Source organism: Mustela erminea, chromosome 1 (assembly GCF_009829155.1).
Source record: "Mustela erminea isolate mMusErm1 chromosome 1, mMusErm1.Pri, whole genome shotgun sequence".
In the NCBI taxonomy this organism is placed as follows: Eukaryota; Metazoa; Chordata; class Mammalia; order Carnivora; family Mustelidae; genus Mustela; species Mustela erminea.
In genome coordinates this window covers 3,571,101-3,595,271 of record NC_045614.1, presented here as the reverse complement: position 1 = coordinate 3,595,271, position 24,171 = coordinate 3,571,101, and the positions used below count along the sequence as shown (strand labels likewise).

Here is a 24,171-nt window from a genome sequence, read left to right as displayed (position 1 = left end):
CAAATGCCTCCAATTTCCAGAACCTGGTGGACCCCGCTGGAGTATGAGAGCTCCCGTCTTGCTAGCAGCTGCTCCCCAGATGCAGGGAGACCCCAAGGCACACACTGACGGAGCTCAGAAGAGACTTCCAGGGTCTACCAGCACTTCATGGAGTACAACCCTGGGAGGACCAGAGGGAGTGCAGGGGCCCCTCCAGAGGACCTGCTGCTCCCCCTGCCTGTATCTCCTTCTAGAATGTTCTCCACAAACCAACAAACACAGATGGCCTTTTCCTGTCAGACAGATGATGGCCCACAGCCACTGTTTACACCCTGCCTTTTCTCCAGGACACCTTTTCGGGGAATGCCCCACCTGAGAACTCAAGGAGCCGTTCACCCTTTCTCGTGGCTGAATAGTATTCCAACATCCAGCTGGTTCATCGCATGTGTGGGCTCAGATTGTTTTCAATCTTCTACGTGCCCAAGGATCCTCTATACCCTAAAATGAATACCATATGGCTTGAGCGAACCCCTAACTTTGCCTCCCTCAGCTGACTCTGCTAACAGCCACAACCCCCGTGTTTCTGGAGAACAAGAGGCTCCTGTTCTTTTTGTTCAGCTCTCTTTACCCCCTGCCATGGGTGCCAGGCCACGTTCTTTAAAATGTGGATTGTGATTTTTCAAAAAACCACTCAGCCTTCCCCCCTGTGTCTTCCCAGCCACGAGAACTGTCAGGGCTCACCTGCAGGGACGGACACCACAGACGATGCCCAGTGTCGGTCACCGACCACCCTAGCACAGCACGGCCGTTTGGCAGAGGCAATAACTAGACTCAGGCTACCCTGGCGAGAGCACAAAGCCAGCAGATGCCCCAGTCCCCCAAGCACCCTGCTGAGGACAAGACAACTCCATTCTGCTGGAAATCGGGCAGGGACGGCCCTGGCGGGGGCACGGAGTGAAGATTCATGGTGCTGCACACACTCCACCCCGCATCTATCGGGCACGCACTCAGACCTCTGAGGGGCCCCAGGCCGAGATGCCCTGCTCTGGGTCCCACTCCCAACGAGCATTCCCAACCGTCCGCTTGTGCTCCGATCTGTGCTGGGACACGGAGGGCATGGACACCCTGGAACCCAATACCGGTCACAGGGAAGGTGGACACGTCACGGCAGGACCCACAGCCATCTGAACCCCAAACAGCCCCCGCAGGGAGCTCCAACAGTGGAGCGGCCACTGGAGAACGACAGGTCCAAAGCTGCATGCCACCCTCCACCTGGCAGCACCAGAGCAGATGTCCGGCATGGCCAGCGACCAACGGGCCTCTTCTCAGAACAATCAGACCAGCAGGCACTTGGGCCCACAAAGCGTTAAACACCCCCGACGGGGGCAGAAACCCAGCCGAGGAGCCCACATGCACTCGTTGATGGCTCACAGACGCCACGGCCCCCCGTTTCTGCGGTAATTACCAGTGCTGCAGCGAGAGACAGAACAAACCAGTTCATTAGGAAATCCACTGGAAGCTCTCAGAAGCGCTTCATAAACAAAACAATTAGGCGCACGGCTCCCAGGGCTCCCCTCAGCCCTTGACTGCGGGCTGCCCCCACCACCTGCCCCCTGCAGATCCCACAGCCAGCCAGGCGGCCAAGGTCCCTGGCCTGGGACCCAGCCCGATGCAGCCCCCAGGAGGCCCGGGCTCCAGCATCACCCTCCTCCCCTTTCTCCATGAAGGAAGCCTCCTCCATGTGTCGCTGTCCTCTCTGGGGCCCACAGGTGTGACCCTGCCCACCAGGACGGCCCGGATGGTCCTGCCCGTCTGCAGCCCGGGCCCTCCCACCTCCCGTTCCGCACAGACGGCGATGGCGAGCGCGATAATATGAAGCAGGCTCTGGGTGTTCGGTGCCAGGCGCCTACACGAGCACTCCCACGACTCTCACAAAGGCCAGAGAGGAGGACACCACATGCAGTGGAATCCACGGGAAGGCCGACAGCCTGGGGGCCCTCCGGAGCTACTGTGTGGCTGTGATGGCCCGCAGGCAAGGCTAAGGACAGAGCCACAGGAAGGAGTGAGGGGCAAACACACTTCACACAGCAATCTGCCGCGAGCCCCAAGCACCTGGCTGCCGAGCGCCGTAAATCACAAGCCCGGCGAGGCGCGGCGGCAGGTGCACGGCCGGACCTCCAGCCTGGCTGGGCTGCGGCTCCCTGCCTGCTGCCACCTCCACCTGGGCTCCTGGGTCATCGCTTCCCAAAACAGAAGGCACACGATCTGAACAATTCGGTTCCCATTTTACAGGAACAAAGGCCAGTGCGCCTCACCCGGTACGCTGGGCATCTGGGGGGCCAAGGGCCCTCTCCCCTCTTCCACACTTGGCAGAAGGCCCCTCCCTGCCAGATGCCTCTGGGGCCGGGGGGTGGTGGTGGTAAGTTCCCAGGAAAGCAAAGATCTCGGCAGGCGGCGGCCCAGACAGCCGGCAGAAAATCAGTTAAGTGCACCCGGGCTCCTGGCCCAGCAAATGGGGCTTTAATTCTCTTTCGCTCTGTTTAATCCGCAGTCAACTTCTGCACCTGCCTTGTGGAGGAGCCTGGGATGTCGGCACCACTAGATGAGGAAAAGAGCCCCTGGTCCAGCTTTGCCCAGCGCCACCCACCACGGAAGCAGCCGGGATTGTGCAGAGCTAATCCAACGCAGCGTGCAGCCTTGTAGGGCAACTTCAAGTTCACACCAAGAAAGGGTGGTGCGTGCACGTTTCCTTTCACTGGCGCATCCCTCTGATCTCCCCGACTGTAATCCCACCACAAAGACCACCTGTGTGAGCACAGGAACTTCTGTTCTCGGAAATGGAGCATAGGCCTCAGGAGCAACTCCCACCACCCCAGTCTAGCCCTGGACCCCCCACCAGGACGCGGCCGCCAGCCTGGAGAGACAGCCCCGGGTGGGACTGGGACGGGTATGCTCCAGAACGGTCAATGGGCTCCTGCCTCCCAGTGGGATGAGGGAAACAGGCAGGGTGTGAACGTTCTGGGCCCCTGCCACCATGACCTTGGCAGTTACTTGACCTCTCCTGCCCTCGCGAGGTCACAAAGTTCAGGGTCACCTGGCAGCAGGGAGAGGGAGGGAGGGAGAGACACAGGAAAGGAAAGAGTGTGGACTCTGAGGAGGGGAGGAGAGGAGAAAAGCCGGTGCTTAAAACAAAGCAGCAGCAGCAAGTGACCTGGGGCTAGGCTGGCCCCACACCTGCTCTGCACCAGGCCCTGTAGCTTCCTAGGGTCCCTGGGCCCCCGCACCCCACCCCACCTCTCATCCTCTCCCTGTGGGCCCAGCTCACTCCTGGTGCTTCCTAGGCACACAGCAGGTGCTCAGCAGCGCTCGGGTGACTGAGTCTGCATGTGACTTGGAGCAACCCTTGCTCCCCATGTGGCGGGGGAGAACCAAAGCCGGGCTGGAGTGACCCGGTTTGGGCCTGCTGGCTCATTTGGTTTTTCATTCCTGTTTCTAAAACAAACCAAAAAAACCACCCTACCATGGGCAATAGCAACCAGAACCTTCTACCTCGGGGGGCCGCGGGGCATCCACGGAGGAAACCCCCAGCAGGAAGGGCAAGGATGATCACTTCTCCCTCCCCTGAAAAGCTACACGTGCTCGTAAGAAAAAAAAAGTTGCATAAAGAAGACAGAAACATATTGAGACCATAAGTTTTTAAGGAACCAAACTGCACCCCACAGAGCTAACATCCACCGTCTGGGCACCCCCCGACCCCGCACACGTGTAGAGTGGGGTTACATGTATGTCACTCAAACTGCGGGGCTCCTCTCTCCCGGCTGCTGCGGGATGGAGCTGGCAGGAAGCCCCCCCCACCATGTCCCTGTAATCACTGCCCCCTCCCAGGAGTCCCAGCCTTGACCCTTGGGCACTCCCCAGTCTCTGCTCACCCCATCCCTCCCCCCCCCCCCCCCCCCCCCCCCCGCTTCTCCCTAAGTATGTAAAACCCTGGGGGCGTCCCCGCCATCCATCCCTGCTCCGGATGGAGGCCCAGGGCTGGCCCAGGAGACCGACATTGGGAAGCAAGGGTTTTCATCTGCTGCTGTGCCCTGGTGACAGGGCTGTGGGATCCAGAAACTGTGACAGGAGTCAGGGACAAAGAAAGAGGCAGCGTCTTCCTGCTCGTCCCACCTCAGTGCAGGCCTGGGAGGGCCCGGGCAGCGGCGTGCTTCTCTTGCACACTGACGGCTCACGAAGGTTAATGCCAGCGAAGCGGCTCCGAAAGGAGAACCACAGAAGAGAGCAACCACCAGAATACACGTCAGCTCAGCTCGGTCGTGAAACCAGGGCGGCTCAGCCCTGCGCTGGCGGCAGGGGGCAGGGGGGTGCTACGGCGTAAATACTGCCAAGGGAAGCCCAGGCCAGAGAGCAGACCCTGGGTGCTAAGCCAGGGCTAGCGCCCTAGCCTGCCCATGCCATCGGTCCCCCAGGTCAGCGGCAGCCCACTTGCCCTGCCACGACAAAAACACAACTATGTTCAGTTCTGCAGGCCAGGCGGTCTCTGGAACAGGTACCCAAGTCCGCTGCTGCAGGAAAATGCAGACAAAGACACCTTGTCAATGAACAGGTATGGCCATGTGCCAATAAAACTTTATTTATGAACAAGAACCCCGAGTTTCATTTTAAGTGACATGTTGCATGTTCTTCTTGGGATTTTTTTTTTGCACAGCTCTTTAAAAATATAAAAATCATTCTCAGGGGGCGCCTGGGTGGCTCAGTGGGTTAAAGCCTCTGCCTTTGGCTCAGGTCATGATCTCAAAGTCCTGGGATCAAGCCCCAGATCGGACTCTGCTCAGTGAGAAAGCCTGCTTCTCCCCTTCTCTCTCTGCTTGCCTCTCTGCCTGCTTGTGATCTCTGTCTGTCAAATAAATAAATAAAATTTTTATAAAAAAAAATCATTCTCAGGTTGTGGACCACACGAAGACAGCCTGCCGAACGTGGCCGGCGGGCCCCCATCTGCTGACCCTGCTCTAGAAGGACAAAGAACACGAACACCTGAAACTTGGAGGCTGGCCAAGTGCAAGAATTTGGCAAATGGGCCAGCCCAGAGGGAGTGTGACTGAAAAAGGGACAAGGGGCACAGTGGAGCCTGAAGAGCCTGAAGACGGTGAAGAACCAAGCTGAAAGTCTCTAAGATCTGGAAAGTGGTTGGGGCGCCTGGGTGGCTCAGTCGGTTACGCATCTGCATTAGGCTCAGGTCATGATCCTGGGGTCCTGGGATCGAGTCCCATGTCAGGCGCCTGCTTCATCCCCTGACCCTCCCCCATGCTGGTACTCTCTCAAATAAACAAATGTAAAAAATAAATTTAAAAACCTGGAAAGCAGAAACACCCTCCCTGGGTCCCGAGGAAGGTGCGCGGAGGAACCGGCCCTGGCACAGATGGGGGTGGGCAGCGGGGTCTGGCAGAGAGAAGCCCTTGCTCAGGTGAAGCATCCTGGGATCCTCTCCGACCCCAGTGGCCATTCCCTAACACACGGCCAAGGACCCAGCAGGTCCCTGAGAATTCCCTGACCTGAACCATCTCCCCGCCCCTCCCAGGCCTGCCTCGGACACGCCTCAGCTGTCATCCGCGAGGCCAGGCACCTTCACTGTGTGTCCGGCCTGGACGGCTTATGAGGCAGCTCTGCTAGCGAGAGGCAGAAATCGTCGCCCTGGTCCCACCACCGAAAAGCCTGCGGGCTGCCCTCCAGGACTACACGGATGGATGCCCCATGGCCAACCGTCACTCCCGCTGAATCCCGTGCCTTCCTGCCCCGGGGGTCGGGGCGGCTGGGGTGGCTCTGCGAGGTAGCCCGGCACGGGGCCTGGCCACGGGCCCAGACCCGGCTGGCGCGGAGCACTGCATGCCACTCGCGCAGTAATTTCACGCTACGCCGCCCGGCGATGTAAGCGCGGAGGCCCAATCTAAGGCAGCACTTCCCAAATGTCACTTGTTTGTGAACACATGGCTGAACCCCAAATTGCTTTTACTATCTGGGCAGTCCCTGCCGGCCCCAGTGCAGTTCCGGCGCCGACGGCACCTCCAGGACAAGTCTGTGATCCTATCCAGAGCTTACAACTCAATCGCAGCTCCCACCCTCGGCGCGCACACGGGCCCTGTGGAATTCTCTGCGCGCTGTCTCACCGTCCCCAGTGCCCCCACGGTCACGTGAACAAAACCACACACTCTGGGACAGCCCATCGTTCCTTCAGGTCCAAAGAAAAAGTTCTGGTATTCCTGTCCCTTCTCTTTCAGCGAAACCTGGCGTCTCTGCCAAAGACGGCCCCCCCGGGAGAACCACCCCAGCACTCCCACCCCCGAGTGCCCCTCCAGTCTGTCCTGCAAAGCCCGGTTCCTGTTCTGAACTGTGCTGACACAGCGGAGCTGGAGAACTGGGTAGTTAGAAACATAAAAGGTGAGCCCCTCCGCCCAGACCTGCACTGCCCACCAGCAGCAGGACACAAGCCAGCTGCGCGAGCTTCAGTCCAGTCTCCACGCTCGAAATGTGAAAACAAACAAGAGACGCTCACTTTAATGACGTATTTGGTTTAACCCGAACTATGCAAACACACTGGCTACATAACCCGCACGAACCACTTACCTGTGGCGGTATTTCACGTCCTTGGTGATGCACCGAGCCTTAGACGTGGCATGTGTTACACCCACAGCTCAAGGCCACGACCCCACACGTGGCCAGCGGCCTCCGTGATGATCCCTATGGGGGTCACCGCTGCCGGGTCTTGCAAGAAACCCTCCGACTGCCCTGGTCCTGTGCACTGACTTGGAACTGGCCAAGCGATTCCTCGGAGGAACCCCAGGCTCCAACTTGGGAGGCTGGCGGGAAGCACCCCGCTTTCACATCGCGCTGGCCCGGCTGGAGGGAATACTCCTGTTCCACGTGCCCCAGCACCGGAGAGACACCCGTAACTGGACCTATCTGCAGTAGAGAGAGGCCGATGGGCCGAAACCCTGGGCTAAAGCCTGAGCCAGTCTGACGGGAGGAGCGCATCACCTTCTGGGAAGGCTGTGACAGGGGCCCAGGGCCGCAGTGGCAGTCCTGGGAGGAGGGCCCTTGGTGCAAGCCTGTTCCCACCGACAGCCCCTTCTTGCTGCCTCAAAGCGAGGCCCTCCTTTTCCCAGGAAAAGAACCAGAGGAGTCCTCTTGTCCGCCAGTGATCTCCATGGACAAACCAGACACCAGGAAGCCCTCGGGCCCAGAGAACAGGGTCTGGTGGGGAAGGTCGGTCCCTGGCTGCAGGGCGCAGGCTCTGTGCCTCCTCCCGGCTCGTTCTGGGTGAGGAACATCCTGGGGATGAGTTCACTGAGGATCCCAGAATCAGATGCTGGTGGAGAGACCAGGCCCCCTGCCAAGTCTAAGCAGAGGCCACGCAGGCCCGGGACCCAGGGGTGGGCTGGCAGTGGCCGACCCCCATCGGGACCCTTCCAGCGGTTCTGCCGGAACTCACCTGAGTGGCCACCTTGCCGTAATCGATCCACCGCAGAGTGGCGAAATTGGTAGATTCTGCACAGTTGAAGCCGTGATTGAATCCAGCGTGGTAGCCGTAGGGAAACGTGATCATGAACTCCCCGGCCTCCTGTGTGATCTGGGGAGGAAAAGGCCAACAGGTGAGCAGGGCCAGTAGGCAAGGGGCGAGGCCCAGAGTTAGGAGCGGAGGCTACCGCGCGGCTCCCCCACTGAGGTCACAGAGGCCAGAGAAACAGTGCGTCAGCAGGACACAATGTCAAGGTGGGGAGCTCTGCTACGTGAGCTGATGGTTCCAGAGCTGTTCAAGCGTCCCGATCCTGCCTCTGAAATAAGACCCCAAACCAAGGAGCTTGGCGTGAGTGATGGGGGAGAAGGCCCACAAGGACCCCAGAGGGAAGTGTCTATAACCTTCGCCCCAAGGCCTGGAGGAAAAGGTGGCGACCCCCCTGGGTCCCTCCTCCCCCTCCCTCCCCCCCCCGGTGGCACTGAGCCCATCACTCCAGAAGACACTGGATCCAAAAGAGGGATGACAATTAATGGTGGTCCCTGTCCCAGAACACAAGAGGTAAGGCTGGAGGTCCGATCCACAGACACGGAAACCGTGGCTCCTCGCGTGGGAGTGACACGAAGTCCTTCTTTTCTGGGGCTGGGAGTAACCAGTGCCCCGCAGAGGAACAGACCACCGCGGGCAGCCCCCCACCCAGCAATCCCCCCGCCGTCAGATGGGCCTCTGTCCCTGAGGAGTCCATTTCTTGGGTTTCATCGAACGGCTTCGTACAAACTGTGGTCTTGTGTCTGCCTCTGTCCCTTGGTGCGACTTCCAGGTCCTGTCCCTTCTGGTTCCTAAAGGGAACCCCATCGTGCGGGTGTGCTGCTAAGTACTTCCCCATCCTCCTGCCGACAGACCGCCAGCTGTTTCTGGAGTGGGGCTGTGGTGAGTGTTGGAGAACGCGGAGGGGCCAGTCTCCCCGCAGACACGCATGCCTGCATTCGTGCGGGGCCTCCTGGCGGTGGCACATCTGGGTTTCCGAGAACCTGCCCAGTAGTTTTCCGTGGAGGCTCCCCATGCAGCCTCCACCCCGGTTGCGGTGGGGAGTCCCCATCAACTTTCCTCCTGGCCAGTGTTCGGGGAGTGGGTGGGGTCCCTCTGGGCGGGCTCCGGTATCTCCTCGTGGTCTCAACCGCCCTTCTCTGAGCCTACAGGTGCCTAAAACGTCCTCTGGCCAAGTGTCTCCTCTCGCCCCACTTAATCAAGTTGCTCGTCTTTCTGGCGTAGCTTCGTACGACTTCTCAGGCTCGCTAATCTGTATTTATTTCTCCAGAGAGATGAGCAGAAGCGGCTGGATGCACTGACGTAACCAACAAGAAGTCAGACCCTGCGGGGGTGGGGGGGTGGGAGACATCCCAAAGCCAACCACGGAGTCAAAAATCAATCAAAACTGACACAGCCTGGAGGAAAGCCAGTCCTTAAGAACACGAAGATATTTTTCTTTTCAAGTAATGAATTGCACCAATCAAAGGAAGTCAGTGTGCATTAAGTTATATTTTTAAATTCCTGTCCAAGTGACAGGCTTGGGGGGGGAAGAAGCCCACGCATGACAGGAGATGGTGAGTGGGGGGTGGGGAGAGAACACTCAGTGTCCCCGAGGCCCCAGCAACGCCCCCCCCCATGCCGCCCTGGGCCCAGCAAGGATTCTCTGGGCCGGCTCCCGCCGCAGGGCTGTGTGAAATGAGTGGCTAATACAATTAAAATGTAGGGATTTTTTTTTTCTTTGAAAACATAATTACGGATTTTCTTATCCTTTCTGAGCTGACCTTGGAGAGCATCATCTCGCACTCCCGCCAAGCCGGCTTGCCTGCTCCCCTCCCCACGCAGGGCACAGGCATGAGCAGGGAGCCCTGTGGGCAGGCGAGCGCTGCGGGGGTCCCCGCGGGGCTCTCCTTCTCCTGGCCGGTTGCTCCCTAAACCAAGGCCTAGAAGCAAAGTGCTCAGGAAGGCCAGCAAGATTCGGTCACAAAACCGACACCCTGGTGGCTTCATCTCGAGCCCCGGTGTCTTGTCCTCTGTGTCACCGCCACCAACACGAACCCCACTGGCAATCAGAAGGCACTTGGGATGACGGCTCGGCCGTGCAGCCAAGTCAGAAGCAGTGCAGGGAGGGACAGCAGGACATAGCAGTCATGGAGGAAAAGCCTGAGCGCGGCTGCTTCCCTGAGCTCCAGCAGGATAAATGAGGAAGTCCGTGGCAGATTACGGAAATACACACTTTTAATTATTAAAAAGCTCTGCTATTGATCTGCTTTTTCTTCTAGAAGTAAATACCATTACAAAGATTTATAAAGGGAGCGCAGGAGTCACTCCCCGCCCCGGGCTGCCAGGAATTCCGATAAGGGGACCCCTGAGGACCTGGTCGGGACATTCATCTGGAGCCTGACACTGGTCCCTGCTGGGCTGGCCTCGGCCTCTGCCCTGCAGGCCTGTGGACCATTGGGGGCCGGGCTGGTGGGGGGAGCCCAGCCTCTAAGAGCCAGCTGCCCCAGGCCAGGAGGCCGCCACCTTCAGGGGACTTTCAGGCATCTGATGCACCAAGTGCAGTGCCAGGCAGATGGTGACACAGTGGAGGGGAGGGTGCCCGCCTGCCGGCTCCTCGGACAGGCCTCTCTCTCCTGGGAAGCAGCACCCAGAGAATGTTCTCCACAACCCACAGGAAAGCAAGTACTTCTCACTTCTGGGAGCAATGCCGGATCTGTCTGCGAGGTTCCTGGTAACTGGTGGTGTTCAAATCAGGGGCCGAGGGGAGGAGAGGGAGGCAGAGAAACCTGCGTTTCTCAGACCACGTGCCGCTCCCTGACAGATGACCCCGACGGCTACCGCGAACCCCCAATCTGCACGCTGAAGCTATGGGCGATGTGACTGAAATGTCAGAAGCAATTTACAACCCACTGACACTCCCAGCAAGAGTGGGCGTGAGGGTCTGGTCGCAGAACTTGCTCCCATGCCCGACAAATGCTCCTGTAGGGAGATCTGTGGGAACCAGAGTCCCAGGAAGGGCCTCCTCTCCCGGCCTGCCTCCGCTACCCAGACCGGAGTCTGCTCTGGCCTCTCCAGAAGGTTCCCAGCAAATCCCTCTGGTCCAGACCAACCTGGGGATGCAGGCCTAGACCTTCCCATCCAGGAGGCTTATCTGTAGGGAAGGGACTGCCGGCAGCGGAGAGCAGCTGAGCCCCACTCCGGAGCGGAGCCCCTGACGAAGGCCCAGGTCTGGGAGCCCCTGACGAAGGCCCAGGTCTGGGAGCTGGCCTTCCACGGCCGCCCACCTCCCCACCCCAACTCCCCAGCTTCAGGCCTCATTCATCACAGCCTTTGTTGGGGACAAGCGGAGCACTGCCCCACCCCCACCCCCGCCCAGGGCAGTAAACTGAATGAGTTCGCAGTCTTCACCCTGCGGGATCACCACAGATTTCTTTTCCAAACAGGTATTTACTCTCGCAAAGGACATCTGCAGCGGGCCATGGGGTGCGGCCAGAGAGCAGGCCTAAGAGTGGGGGTCAGGGGCACTGCCCAGTTGTCCTGTGGCTTCCCAGGAAGTCTGTGGGAGCTGTCCCTCCACCGCAATCCTAGCCCCGTAGGACCCTGCAGGGCGGGCGGCCAGCAGCCGCAGTGGGCAGGGGACTGGGCATGAGGGGGGTGGGAGTTACGTAAGGCAAGACCCCACCCGTCTCTGCCCTCTTCCATCCTCACCCCCCCACCACAGCAGAGCTGGAGGCTGACTGCCCAACCAACGTGCCCTTCCCTGGCTTGCTAGTGTTCTTCTAGAACCTTCTGCGGGCTTAAGAAGCCAGTCTCCCGGGACATGGGTGGTCCCCTCAGCTGGGGCCCTGGCCGCCCCTACGTACCCGGCTGAACGGGATGCCGTACTTCTTGAGGATGATGGGCGAGATGAGGGTCATCTTGTGCCGCAGGAAAGCATCACAGCCCTGGGAGCTCCCGGGGAAGAACCCTGGAGCAGAAAAGACGGGCATCAGTCGGGCAGGCGGCAGCTGAGCAGGCCTACTGTGGCAGCGTTCGCCCCCCATCAGGCGCGGAGCATGGAGCCGTGTGGCCCCCAGGGAACAAAGCGCACAGGAGCCTGCCCAAAGCCGTGCGCTCAGCTGGCGGCAGCAACGGCAGCCCTCAGGCCTCCGGTGAGGGAGCCCAGAGCCAGGAGGGGCCATGGCCATCTGTGCAACCGAGTGTGCCCCCAAGTCACAGATGGGGCGTGGGCCAGGCACAGCTGCACAGGCCAGCCCCTCTGAGCACCCCACACACAGCACCCGCCGCACTGCACGTGCCCCGTCGCTCAGCCAACATAATGGTGCAGCAGGGGGGAGACAGGACACCGAGACGGACGCTCTCAACCCGGGAAGCCGTGGGCAGTGCTCCCCACACAGCCACGGCTGCAACCAAGAGGAGGAGAGGCCCCCTGTGTGGGCCCCGGAGAGGGAGACTCCAGCTTTCGGCTGACCCTCCGAGGCCTGCGGCGCGGCAGGAAAGGAGCAGAGCAGCGTGACCCCGGCTGACCGTCTGCGACCCACGAGATGCGAGTTCACATTCGGGTATGCTTTCTGTCTCACAGTGCAGACCACACAGCTCGTTTAAACCAAGGTTTGTGAACGGACAGAAGTCAGACCATCAGCTCTATCTGCTCAGAAACTCTGGCTAACGTAGTTCAGGGACCCCTTCCAGTCGCTTGTTGGCTGAAGCTCCCATCAACGATGCGTGGGTCTCAAGGTTAAAGAAAGCGCCGCGCAGAGGTGCTGGTCTCCTCACCCGAATCATCAGTGAGAGGCAGCCAGGAAGGGCTCCCTTCAGGACCGGGCCCTGGACACAGCCCGCCCGGGGACCCTCCCGGGAGCCGACCCAGACTGCGGGCCCCCAGCCTCCGGGCCAGAGCACACACCCCGGGGGCTGGCCAGCTAGAGAGGGCACCCTTGCACGTGTGCGTGTGCTGTGTGCAAGCACAGGGCCCTGCCCACACGCCTGCTGGGGGAGGGGGTGGGGGTTGGGAGGCCCGCCCGCAAGGACATGACTATGACTGCGAGGTTCTAGAAAGTGCGAGGGATTACTGAATCCAGCAACTTTCCTTGGTGCTAAAAGCGTTTCAATTAGAGTTATGGCCCCTGCCGCCCGGCCCGCGGCCTCTCTGCAGTCCCTCTTTTTAATGCACAGTTTAAGTGGCTCTCATTAAAGCTCTAATAAAGGCGCACATTTTAAGTGATTAGCACCAATCGCGCGCCGACACATTAACGCTCTCTCCGTGGGCTCCGCGCCTCTCCCCGCGAGCCCATTTGGAGCTCGGCTATTCATTTTCCATATTCATTGCAATCTCATTCCATCCATCTCAATAATGGAGTCTGTGACGCACGCCCCCCAAAAAGTTTGGAAGGGACAGGAGGAGGGCAGTGACTCACTTGCCCTAGAACCTCTCCCATCCTCCGAGGAGGGGCGCAGGGGAAGCAGGGGGCCAGCCCTCCCGCCAGCGCCACAGCTCCCCACCCTCCCCCAGGGCAGACGGCCCCGGTCCCCCTGCCGAGGACTGACTTTAAGAGTCCACGCTGGTCACAAACAGCGACGGCGTGGCCCCCGCGGGCCTCCAGCTCCTGGCTCGTCCTCTCCCAACCCCGGCACTGAGTGTCCTGCTCGTGCACAGAAAGCAAACCAGGCCAGATCCGGGGGCAGCAGGGCCTCGGCTGCCAAGCTCCAGTGAGAGCCGCCACGGCCCTGAAGGACCTCCATTCTAGCTTTTCTAGGCGACACTCGGTCGTCCAAAGGCAACACTTTTCTTTTCCGGTAGAAAAGGCACAGAGAGGAAGAACACGCTAGGTGCGGCTAGCTGCAAAATCCAGGGGACACTAAAAGCAGAGAAGCAGGCAAAGGGGGGTGAACGCCAGCCTGTGGTCACCAGAGGGCACCCACGCAGACCACTCTGTGGCACTTTCTTCCGTGGCTGTGGTGGGGTGGGAAGCTCAACAGTGGCCCCCCCAAAGATGGCCACGTCCTGCTCCCCAGAACCTGGGACTATGTTCCCTTCCATGCGGCAGGCCCCGCAGATGGGATTAAGTGCAGGACCCTGAGATGGGGGCCCCGGCGTCACCACAGGGTCTCCACGGAAGTGAGGCAGGGGAGGCCATGTGACCACAGGACTGGGCCACAGGCTAGAGCCGGCGCCTCTGGAGGGAACTGGTCAAGAAGCCTGTATTAATTAATATTTGTATTCTAAATTTATATTTTAAAAAATACGTCGGGAAAACATTTTAATTTGGTTTTTATTTTAGATCTTAATAAATAAGAGAAATTGCTCTCGGCTAGGACTGTAAGTGGCATTTCTACAGTGAGAAGCGCGGTCCTGCTATGGGGGCTCAGCCCTGCTGTGAAGACACAGCCCACGTTCCCACATGACAACACCACCGGCCTCGAGGCTGGGCGAGCGGGGCCCGGGGCTCTGGCCGCACTCTCTGACAAGCCTCCCTCTGTCCTCGTCCTCGGAGAATCAGTGTGTAGCAGGCGTCTGGTGAACAGATGGGCAACTAGCATAGAAGCCCCATTTCCCAGAAAGCTCCACCATTTCTGTCTCCAAAGTCAGCACCGGCAGGGGAAGAGCACAGTGGGCATTCCTTGGGGGAGGCAGGAGGAAGGGACAAAGGACGGCGGCAGGTCATTAGGGAGACTGCGCCAAGGCTGAGTGATGGCTTCCAGGTTTCGTGGCTGCCAGCAGGGAGGACTCAGGCTGCCCAGAGGGTCAGAGGGATCGGATGGCCCCTGTGCTGTCCCAGCAGCTCCCAGACAACAGGGCCAGATCCCCAACTGCCCCGCCTGCCCAGGGGCTTCTGGCCAACGAGGGCCAAACTCTTGGTGCCAGCGGGGTTTCTCCACACGGTCCCAGGCACTCACAGCCACCTGCTGTCAGAATGGAGCAGGGCGCCACGACGGGGAGCAATGCAGGAACCCCATCAGCCCCTCTGTCAGGAACCCCACCAGCCCCTCTGTCGGGGGCCTCAGCATCACCCAGTAGGGTGTCTGGCTCGTCTCCAAGGATGCCATGACCTGAGGGCCTGCCTTTACCCCAAGTGGTCAGTGCCCCCTCTGCAGACACTGCCCGGGACCCTCTCTGACAAATTCAGGCAGCCCAAGAAGCCCCCAAGGGGCTGGTCTGGAGGGGCTGCTGGAGGAGCCCGGGAGCAGGCACACGCACACAAGCAGCCCGCCGGCCACCACGCAGCTGCGTGGCATGAGCGAGGGGGCCCCGCACCAGACCGCTGCTTTTCCAGACCAAACACAGACTATAAGGCCTAGAGGAGGCTGTGACAGTGCCAGGAGCCGGGAGCGAGACGGAAGAACGCGGCCACCCTCCCCGGCCTGCTGGAGCCCGCAGTCACACCTGGCAGCTCCGTGCTCACAACCCGGAAAAAAGAGAGTTTAAAGCAATGGCCTCCGGGGCGCCTGGGTGGCTCAGTGGGTTAAAGCCTCTGCCTTCGGCTCAGGTCATGATCCCAGGGTCCTGGGATCGAGCCCCACATCGGACTCTCTGCTCTGCAGGGAGTCTGCTTCCTCCTCTCTCTCTCTCTCCCTGCCTGTCTCTCTGCCTACTTGTGATCTCTGTCTCTCAAATAAATAAATAAATAAAAATCTTTAAAAAAATAAAAAAATAAAGCGATGGCCTCCTGTGCGTCATTCACGAGGTGACCAGCTCCATAGCGGGGCCGGAGTGGGGGGTCGATCTGATTATGAGTGGGAAAGGAAATGGATATCAGACAGTGATGACTTCCAGCACCCACCACACCCAGAGATGGAAACTCACACAGAGAGGGCGACCCGGGAGCACGGGGCTGCCACCCCCCTGCCCCCACCCCTGCCCGCCCGGGGCCCAGCTCCCTCCCGCCCGGGGGCGCACACACGTACCGATGGCCAGCCGCTCCAGGCGCTTGCCGTGCTCCGGCGGGATGGCGTACCTGCGAGAGAAGGGAGGCCCGTCAGACGAGACGGCACATGTGGCCGCCGTGCATCCGAGGGGCCCCGGGGCGGCGGCCACAGCCTCAGAGCAGAACTGAACTGCAGCCGCCACGGGTGCTGTGAGAAGGGGTGAAGGGCGGCGGGAAGGTGGCAGGGCAGGAACCCAGAGAGCCAGCCACAGTCCGCGGCCTCCCTGATGGCCTCCCTGGACACCAGGCTGCACGCGCTCCCCGTTCAGCAGCGCTAAACCTCTATGAGGCTTAAAAAGGCAAACCTATAAAAGGGAGCCCAGGATCGGAGCTGCAGGGGAGGGGCTGGAGGGCCCCCCACGCCCCACACCCCCCTGCACCCCTCGGCAGTCTCCTTGCCTCCCACGCCCCCAGCCCCAGGAGCCTCCCGGGAAGACGCTCAGGAGCGAGACACACTTCATTTGTTGCCACTCCCCATGGTTTATTTGTACACGTTTTCCGTCTGAAAGATTCCTGAGGCCCCGTCAGAAGTAAGAAAGATGAAAGGCGGACGTCTGCAAACCGATGCAGCCAGAGGGACCCCCGCTGGCGGCTGTGTGCGGAAGCTGGCGTGCCGGGATGGCAGGGCCTCTCTCCCGGGCGGGACAGCCTGGGCAGGCGGTGCCGAGCGCCCCCCCCCCCAGCTGATGCGCCACCCCGGACTCGGAGGAAGACGTCCGTGTTCAAGCACCGGCGGGCAGAACCGGGGTGTGGGTCCTTAACGCTGAGCGCAGGCGTCTCTCTGTCCCCAGGAGGAAGGAACACAGTGAAGACTCCATCTCCACAGCTACTGCGGCACCCCAAGCCCCATCGGGGAGAAACTCCAGGGCCACGCTTCTCGCCCAGGGGGGATCCTGCCCCCACGGGTCTCAGGGCCGTGTCTGAGGATATCTGTGATTGTTATAACCACAGGACAAGGTGCTTCCAGTGCAGAGGGGGTGGGTCAGGGTGCTGCTCAGCCCCCACAGCACCCGGGCACAGCCTGCAGACGACCCACCCCACGTCGACGGTGCTGAGGGGAGAGCCCCTGCGTCAGCACACCTCACGTTCTAGAACGAGTCCGATGTGGGGGCGTGCGGCACAGCACACCCCCCATCCTCCCTCTCTGTGCAGCAGGCAGGATGGAAGCGCCGGGGACCGGGAAGCCGGCCCGGACTCTGCAGCTGGCTCAGTCCATTCCAATCAAGAGGGTGATCAGTGCTTTTTAATAAAATAAAAGGGGGCAGGGGCAAGAGATAAGGCAGTCTCTAATCTACCAGGATAAAAATAATTAATTTCTGGGCACACCGCAGGGCCCTGGAGGAGACGGCCCAACACCTTCGATTCTGTGCTCACCGGAGAATTTTCCACCGTCTGAACAAAGACGAGGTGACTCTTCTTTAAACAGCTTTTTATCACTGACGTAAGGATGATAAAAGTTAATCCCAATCCCAAGCACCTTTGTGGGATTAACGTCCCCCCAAACAAGGAAATGAAACATTCCGGTCCTTGTGGGAAGATGCCGGAGGACGGGAGGAACTAATTTACGGCTCCAAGGCTGTGATGATTAATGCAATATCCCCGGTCTACAATGCTGCTTTCACTTAATTACCGCCTGTAATTGGGAGTTGTAAAGATAAGATTAATTGAATCTGGTGGATGTTAAAAGTTTAATACGTTGGAGCGTGGCTCCTCTGTTATCAGAAAGCGCAGGCCGCTGGACGCCCGGCCGGGCGCTCAGAAGAGCGGCCCCTGGAGGGTTACAAAGGATGGCTGGACACAAAGCCAACAGCCACAGGGACTTCTGGGCTCCAACGGCCAAGGAAAAGCTGCCCTCCTGCCACGTGGAACAACCCGGAGACAGCCTCAGGGTGCCGAGAAGCCCTAGCACCGGCGACATGCCCCCCAGCCCACCCCCCGGGGCCTCGACAAGATGCAAGTCTCAGATCTCAGGGGAAGGCGAGCGGAACCAGGGCACGGGATCTCTCGACACACAACTCTGAGCGAGCCCAGGCCGCCTGCCCGGAGGGGGATCAGTGAAGGCTCCCTCTACCACTCCTTCCAAAGGCTTCGAGAAACTCCAGCCCTGGGGGCTGTAGGTTCCCACGGAGCCCTCTCTCCACGCCACGGCCCTTGGGGCGTCCTGGGAGGCCCCGCACAGTGGGGGCCCAGGTGAGCCTCCCAACAGGGCTGGACATTCGCCCCTGGAGAAAAGTCCCCCCGGCCCCATGGGGCCCCTACAGCAGAGCTAGGTCTGCCTGGTCCCAGCCCCATCTTGCGTCCCGCCACGGGCAGAGACGTCTCTGACTCTCGGGCCCCCCTCTGGGGGAAAGAAGGGCCGTGTGGGTGGAGCCGTCTGCTCGCCAGTCCCCGAGGCGGGAGCATCTGTCTGGCCATTAGCAAGCGAGTTCTTGGGAACATAAAACAGAGTCGGTTTTATTGGTCACCAACATGGGGGCAATTTATCTCGCTCCCCAGGAACCCCGCCCCCATCACAAGGTCAAATATCATGGCCAAACTCACTCCATTCGTCCGGCCGGCAGGCCCCTCTGGACATGCAGCTGCAGTCGCCGGCAGCAAAGCGCTCCTGCACGGCGTCCTCGGCCGGCCAGCCTCCCCGGCTGCTCTGGTCCAGTCCATTCTGGTGGCCAGCAGGCAGCTGCCCCGGCCTCTCTCCCCTCCCACTCAGCCCCAGAGCCCTCTCAGAACCTCCGTCCTCTGGTTCTCCCCATCCCTCTCAGCCAGTGTCAGGAAACCCCTCCGCCAAGGTTAGCCTTCAGCCCTGAGGCCGTCCCCTTGGTCCAACAGCCCAAGGCTTCCCCCAGGGCCAGCCAAGTCCCAGCCCGAGTTGGCACCAGACAGCTCCTCCCCCAGGCCCGGGCTGCCCCTGGCTGGCCCTCACTTCAGGACAGCCCGAGGGGCCCAAAGGGTCTGCAGCCCAGCACCCACGTCACGGTGGAACGGTCTGGAGAAGCCGGATAAGGACGTGGGCAGAGCGATCTCCAGAATGCGGTGAGCGTGAGAGGGCGAGCAAACCGGAGGCTTCCGAGAGAGCAGAACCAGAAATGGGGAGTGCAGGGGCGGGTGGGGAGGGGCGCGGAATGCTACAAGAGGAACGGGCACCCGTGAGGGCCGCTCAGACCCCTTGCTTGTGGCCGCCTGAGGGAAGCATGGGCTACGATCGGACACACGGTGTGTCCTGGTCCTGAGGTCGGCCGGGCAGGAGTCTGGAACGTTCTCCACGGTGTCCCGTTGGGGTCTTTATCTCTGTATTTCACCAGCCCTGCCCTTCGGCACGTTCTCTCTGCTTCCGAACGCTCCACACCAAGTATATCCGGGCATCAGTAAACCGGAAAGTTCTGGCAAAGTCGGCACTGTCGGAACGGTTGCCCTGGCCACCTCCAGGTGACCCTGCAGGGCTGCAGCTGGACCCGACAGGCTCCATAACCCCGGGTTTAATGCCGTGGAATTGCCCAGAAGGCCGGGAGAGCCAGATTCAGGCGTCATTTGCCAGAAACCCTTCTCAGAAAGGCAGTTGTCTGCAAGCGTCGGCGGTTTCAGGGAGAAAATTCAAACAGTTTTAGATTAGGAGTGTACACGGAGGCAATGGGAGAGACCAGAGCCCCGGGCACCAGGCCCCTCAGGTGAGGATGTGTGGTGCGCCGTGGCTCAAAGACCACCACTGTCCAGCCATTTCCCAGTTCAAACGACCGGCCAACCAGCAGGAGCACGCGAGCTGCCGGACCCGCACTCAGGCCCCGAGCTCCTGAACGAAGCGACACCCAGGTCTGGGAGGGACCAGATGCACTGCTCCAGGACGGCGGGCACCCCCCAGCCTTCCCCGCTCCCTCCTTCACACCTCGAGGCACTCGCAGGGCATGCGTCCCCTCCAATCACGGCCACCCCAAGAAGGCAAAGCTAAAACCCTCAGACGTGTTGCAAGGCCTGGGTCCAGAGCAGAGCGTGATGACATCCGGGCCCCGCGGCCCGACACACGGCAGGGGCCGACCCGTCTGTGAGGGCAGCCTGGAGGCCGGGGAGCTGTGCCATCTGGCCGGCCCTGACCTACACGTCTTAACACTGATGCCAGAGGGCACAAGGTCTCGCCGGCCCTGCGGAGGCCAGGCCTGAGTCTAAGCTGGTGGCAGACCCACCTTGGGAACACCGCGTGGCCCCAGAAGAAAGGAGGTCTCTGCCTGCACGCGTCCCAACATGGGACGTGGGCCTGATAAAGACACTCCAGGGCTGGTGGCGCCGGGCAGGTGGCGGGTGTCCAGCCTGGCGACCAGGCAGCTTGTGGGGCCGGACAGGGCTGGGTAATTAAAAGGAGAGGCGTCCTCTGCGGCCAAGGGACAGGCCGCTTCCATTTTACTGACCCACCGGCCCGGGAAAGTCTTCCTGTCCGCCGCGGAGGATGCTATTAATAGTGTCATTTTCTTGGTGTTTTGTTTATTCCCCTGGAATGGCTTGATGGATGTGAATAATTATCAGACTATAAAAGCCAGCAAATGTGCTATTTTCTATCGCTCTAAATCATCAAACAAATAAAGTGTGAAACAGCATTTTTGAATATAATTTTCCCCTCTAATGGCTTAGAATTATTATCAAGAACAATGAAAATAAATAAGCAAATGCCTTCTGAGTTAAAAATTAAATGAGTGTGTCACGAAGAGGAACACAGACCATCTTGGAGAGCAGGGACCTGCTCCGGAGCCATTAGTTATGAAGACGACGAGCAGCAGGGCTCCGGGCCGTGCAGGCCCCCTCCAGCCAGAGGCATGAGTGCCCACGGCCGCCTGGCCGGTGTTGGGGGGAACAGGATGTCTTGGATGAGGGCAATGGGGTACCCTGTGAGCCCAGCTGACCCCTGGAAGCCACCCAGGATCCTGCATGTCGTTGTCCCACACAACCCCCATGGGGACAGCCACACGGAACAGCAGAAAGGCTGCTGGGGGGCCGGCCTCTGCCTCACCTCTCCCGGGCCACGGACGGGAGACACCAGAGGGACTGCTGACTCTCAGAGCAGCAAGGAAATCCACACTCATGGGACAAAGGACAAACAACGTGAGACTCCGCCAGAAGGAACCCCACCCACTGCACAGAGCCCAGGGGCTGCTCCAGCCGGCCACCCCTCATCTCCTCGAACACGCTGGCTGCCGCAGGCTGCAGGGGCCCGTTGCAGGTGGACTCCAGGTCCCTTGCCAGGAGGGCAGCAGTTACTGCCACAGTAACAAGACTTGCTGGGGGCCAAGGCTCTCAACCCCCAACTGCCCTTCTCATGAGGTCCTGCAGCCCCCGCTGGGGCCCCCACGTGGAACCGTCTTGCTGGGAGTCAGGATATGCAACACTGTCTTTTTTTCTCCCCAAGACTCATGCGACTCTCTGCCGATGACAGTCGCCCAGCCTGACAGCTTCCGCTGTATGAGGCTCCCGGCGACCAGGTGCCGTGATGAGCAGCCTCATCTCCCCGGCCTTCCTCTCTGTTGAGGAACGTGTGCCAAGAGCGGGGGTCCAGCCAGGAGCCCTTTGGAAATGTCAGCTCAGCCTGATGCGTGTTGGAGGGTGAGGAAGTTAATTTCACAGTGTGTGCACAAGGCCTGGGCAGACAGGCCCCTGGCCGTTTAACACGCTGTAATTACGGAAACAGAAACAAGAAGGCAGAGGCTACTGGAAGTGCTGAGACCATGTGTCGAGTAGGAGGCCACCTGGCACGAGCTGGCCACCCACGCCAAGCCCAGGAGGCCACGGCAGCTCCAAATGCCAGCAGCCCCGCCAGGGCCCCCATGTGCCGAGCATGCAGAAAAGCCGTTACTGCTGCGATCCCCAAATACAAAGCCCCACCTCGGCCCACAGCCCGCACCTGCTCTCATCACACGGTGGCTGGACAGTTCCAGCACACAGAGCCGTGGTCTGGGCGGGCCGAGCAGAATGACCCAGTCACGGAATGGGCCGCCCCACAAGCCTCCACCATCTCTGAGCCAGTTAGTGGAGCACGAGGGCCCAAAGAAACACAGTCACAAGTGGGCACCCCTCATCTGAGCCACAGCAACACATCAGGTGACTTCTGTGTCCAGCATTTCACGTATGGCAGGTAAGTTAAGCCTCAGTAAATCTATTAGCGACACCCCAACCCCATGGACATGGGAGTGATGAGTTCATCCCTGCCCGAGTTTCTAGGCTCAGGGCCACAGATGCACTTGGCTCTTCAGTGTCTTCTGGGCCTTGAACCAAGGCATCCATCGGTTAACAAGAGCTCTGTCAGAGGAACTAGAAACCTGCAAATAACCCCTCTGGAAAAGGCACCAGGCCCCGGTGGTTTTACTAAGAGCCCCACAAAACCTTCACACTAAAGGGCTGCACCCGCTTATGCACATTACTAACAGGAAAACCAAATGCTACTGAACTCCTTCTACAAATCATATTTTTGAATGAATGAATGAATGAACAGGAAACCCTGTCACCAACACCGGACAAAGACACACAAGAAAATGCTAGGGCAGTCTCTCACAGCTGCCAAGTCCTAAATTAAACCTTGGAAAAATCAGACAGCGAAGTGTATTATAAGACCAAGAAGGACTTGTAACCCTCAGGGTTGCAAAGAAAGCCCAACAAACAAAACTCTGTGTAAGATTCCAAGCCATTCAGTATGAAAGCTCTTAGCCGACTAGGACTGGGAGGGACCTCCCATGATGAGAAAGGAGAGGCATTCTGGAAAGTTGGGAGCAAGGCATGCTGCCCACTATCACAGCACTCCTCAGCACCATACTGAAAGATGCCAGCCGCTGTCACAGGCCAAGGAAAAAAGATAAGAGGACAGTAACGACCAGAAGGGAAGAGACAAACTCTTTCATGACCAACACAATGTTCGACTTGGGAAAGTGAAGAACAAGCTGGTAAATGAAAGAACGAAGCATCCCAGTAAGGGAGCAGGACAAACCACCGGCCCCAGGACAGCCTGACGTCCCTTGCGCCAGAAAGATATTCACAGCAGGCCACGAAGCCCCCTAGGGCGGACTCCACCCTTGTCTGTGGCCCGGAAGCAGGAGCTGCTCCCCACCAAGGAGGTCAAACACAAGCCTGGGCATGGGCCCACCAATGACAGAATCGCAATCTGACCCAGGAGAGCCAACACACATCTCTGCAAAGCGGGTGCGGCCCAGTAACGCCACCATTCGTCACCTCTGAACAGAGCCCGAGACCCACAAACACGTTTTAGAATGCCCCCTCACCTGTGAGCCGGTCCCTTAGGAAATAAGGTAAGAGGACCAGCTTGTGACCTGACCTGAGGACTGACTAACTTCAAGACACAGGGTGGTGGGGGCTCTAAGCTGGGTGTGAGCCGGGGGGCCTTATCGTGATGGGTGGCGTGTGAAAGGCGACTAGTAGTAGTCACACAGGGTGGCCCGGGTCATCCGGGGCCGACGTCACCCCACACACCAGTCGGGAGAAATAAAAGATGTTAGAAAAACCAGCCGACTGACTGACTTGCCTTTAAACCCCGAGGAAAGAGGTGCACAGACCTGCAGTGGGCGGCTAGAACGGTCTGACGGCAACTGGACGCCTGCCCAATTTCTATTGAGAAATCCCACTTTTTTTTTTTTTTTTTGAGATTTTATGTACAACAGAAAGAGAGGCAGCGAGAGTATAAACACAAGCAGGCTTCCTACCAAGCAGGGAGCCCGATGCGGGGCTCGATCCCAGGACCCGGGGATCATGACCGGAGCCAAAGGCAGATGCTTAATGACTGAGCCTCCCAGGCGCCCCAGAGAAATCCCATCTTAACTTCCAAGGAACCTCGTTCCACAGAGTCAGCCCCCCTCATTTGTCCCGGCGCTGGGGCCCCTTTACGCACTGAACACAAACCTTGCTGTGGAGATAGGATCGGCCGAGGACCAGGGCGGCTCGTTCCCAGGAAAGAGCCTTATTGAGCCATGGCGGTTTTATCTTTAATGGATCGTTTTACGGGACAATAGGCGATGGAATTCGGTATCTGGCACAAGCAGTGTCAAGGATTTCAAATAATGACATTTTTATTGAAACGCACGCAGGAAATAAACAGCGGAAACCGGGAGTCTCCGACGGGAGGCCCACGCCGAGGATGCTGGACGAACGGGCCTCCTGCGCGGAGACAAGGGGAGGGCGTGGGCACGGGGGGCGGCCGAGGCCTCTCGCAGGGCCCTGGGCCCCACCTGCCCCGACACCAGCCCATAGGAATGGGGGATGCGGGGGCTCCGGGCCCGGCTCACACGTGGGCAGCCCATGTTAACGAAGAGAGACACTTCACAAGGTGAGCGGTGCCGAGCCTGCCATTAAATGTTACCGACTTGGAGGCATCTGATCCCAAGCCCCGGTTTATTTTAGACCTGGGAATTATTTCTGTTACAGGACAGGACTGAAAACACCAAGTCACATGCGTACTTGTTTTTGATGTTTTTAAAGCGGTGGGAGGGGGTGCCTTTGAGGCTTCCAAAGGCAGGCACTGAAGATGGGGCACCCAGGCCCACCGGCAAAGGGGGACCCGGAACAACCAGTCTCCCCCTCGAAGAACTGGCCTGAATTCCCACTCATAATGCGGGCCGGAGGTGGCCTCCCGTGGCGCGCACACCGCAGGCCCACAGGCCAGCTGCCCTGGCCCCCGAGCTCCTCGGGGCGGCATGTGCTAGAGCGGGGACGCCCCCCGATGCACTGCGTTGAAACCTGCGTGCCGTG

At 59.6% G+C, this 24,171-nt stretch overlaps 1 protein-coding gene across 8 annotated transcripts in view; it reads right to left on the bottom strand.

Moving 5' to 3' along the window:
* KDM4B (lysine demethylase 4B) overlaps positions 1–24,171 on the bottom strand; it is a 132,575-nt gene that overhangs the window by 38,700 nt on the left and 69,704 nt on the right. For all 8 annotated transcript variants that reach the window (XM_032307124.1, XM_032307094.1, XM_032307085.1 and 5 more), the window contains 3 exons: positions 15,425–15,474; positions 11,383–11,486; positions 7,466–7,603 (listed from right to left, as the gene is read on the bottom strand). In XM_032307124.1, the coding sequence (XP_032163015.1) occupies positions 7,466–7,603; positions 11,383–11,486; positions 15,425–15,474 (292 nt within the window). The remainder of the gene's footprint in view (positions 1–7,465; positions 7,604–11,382; positions 11,487–15,424; positions 15,475–24,171) is intronic.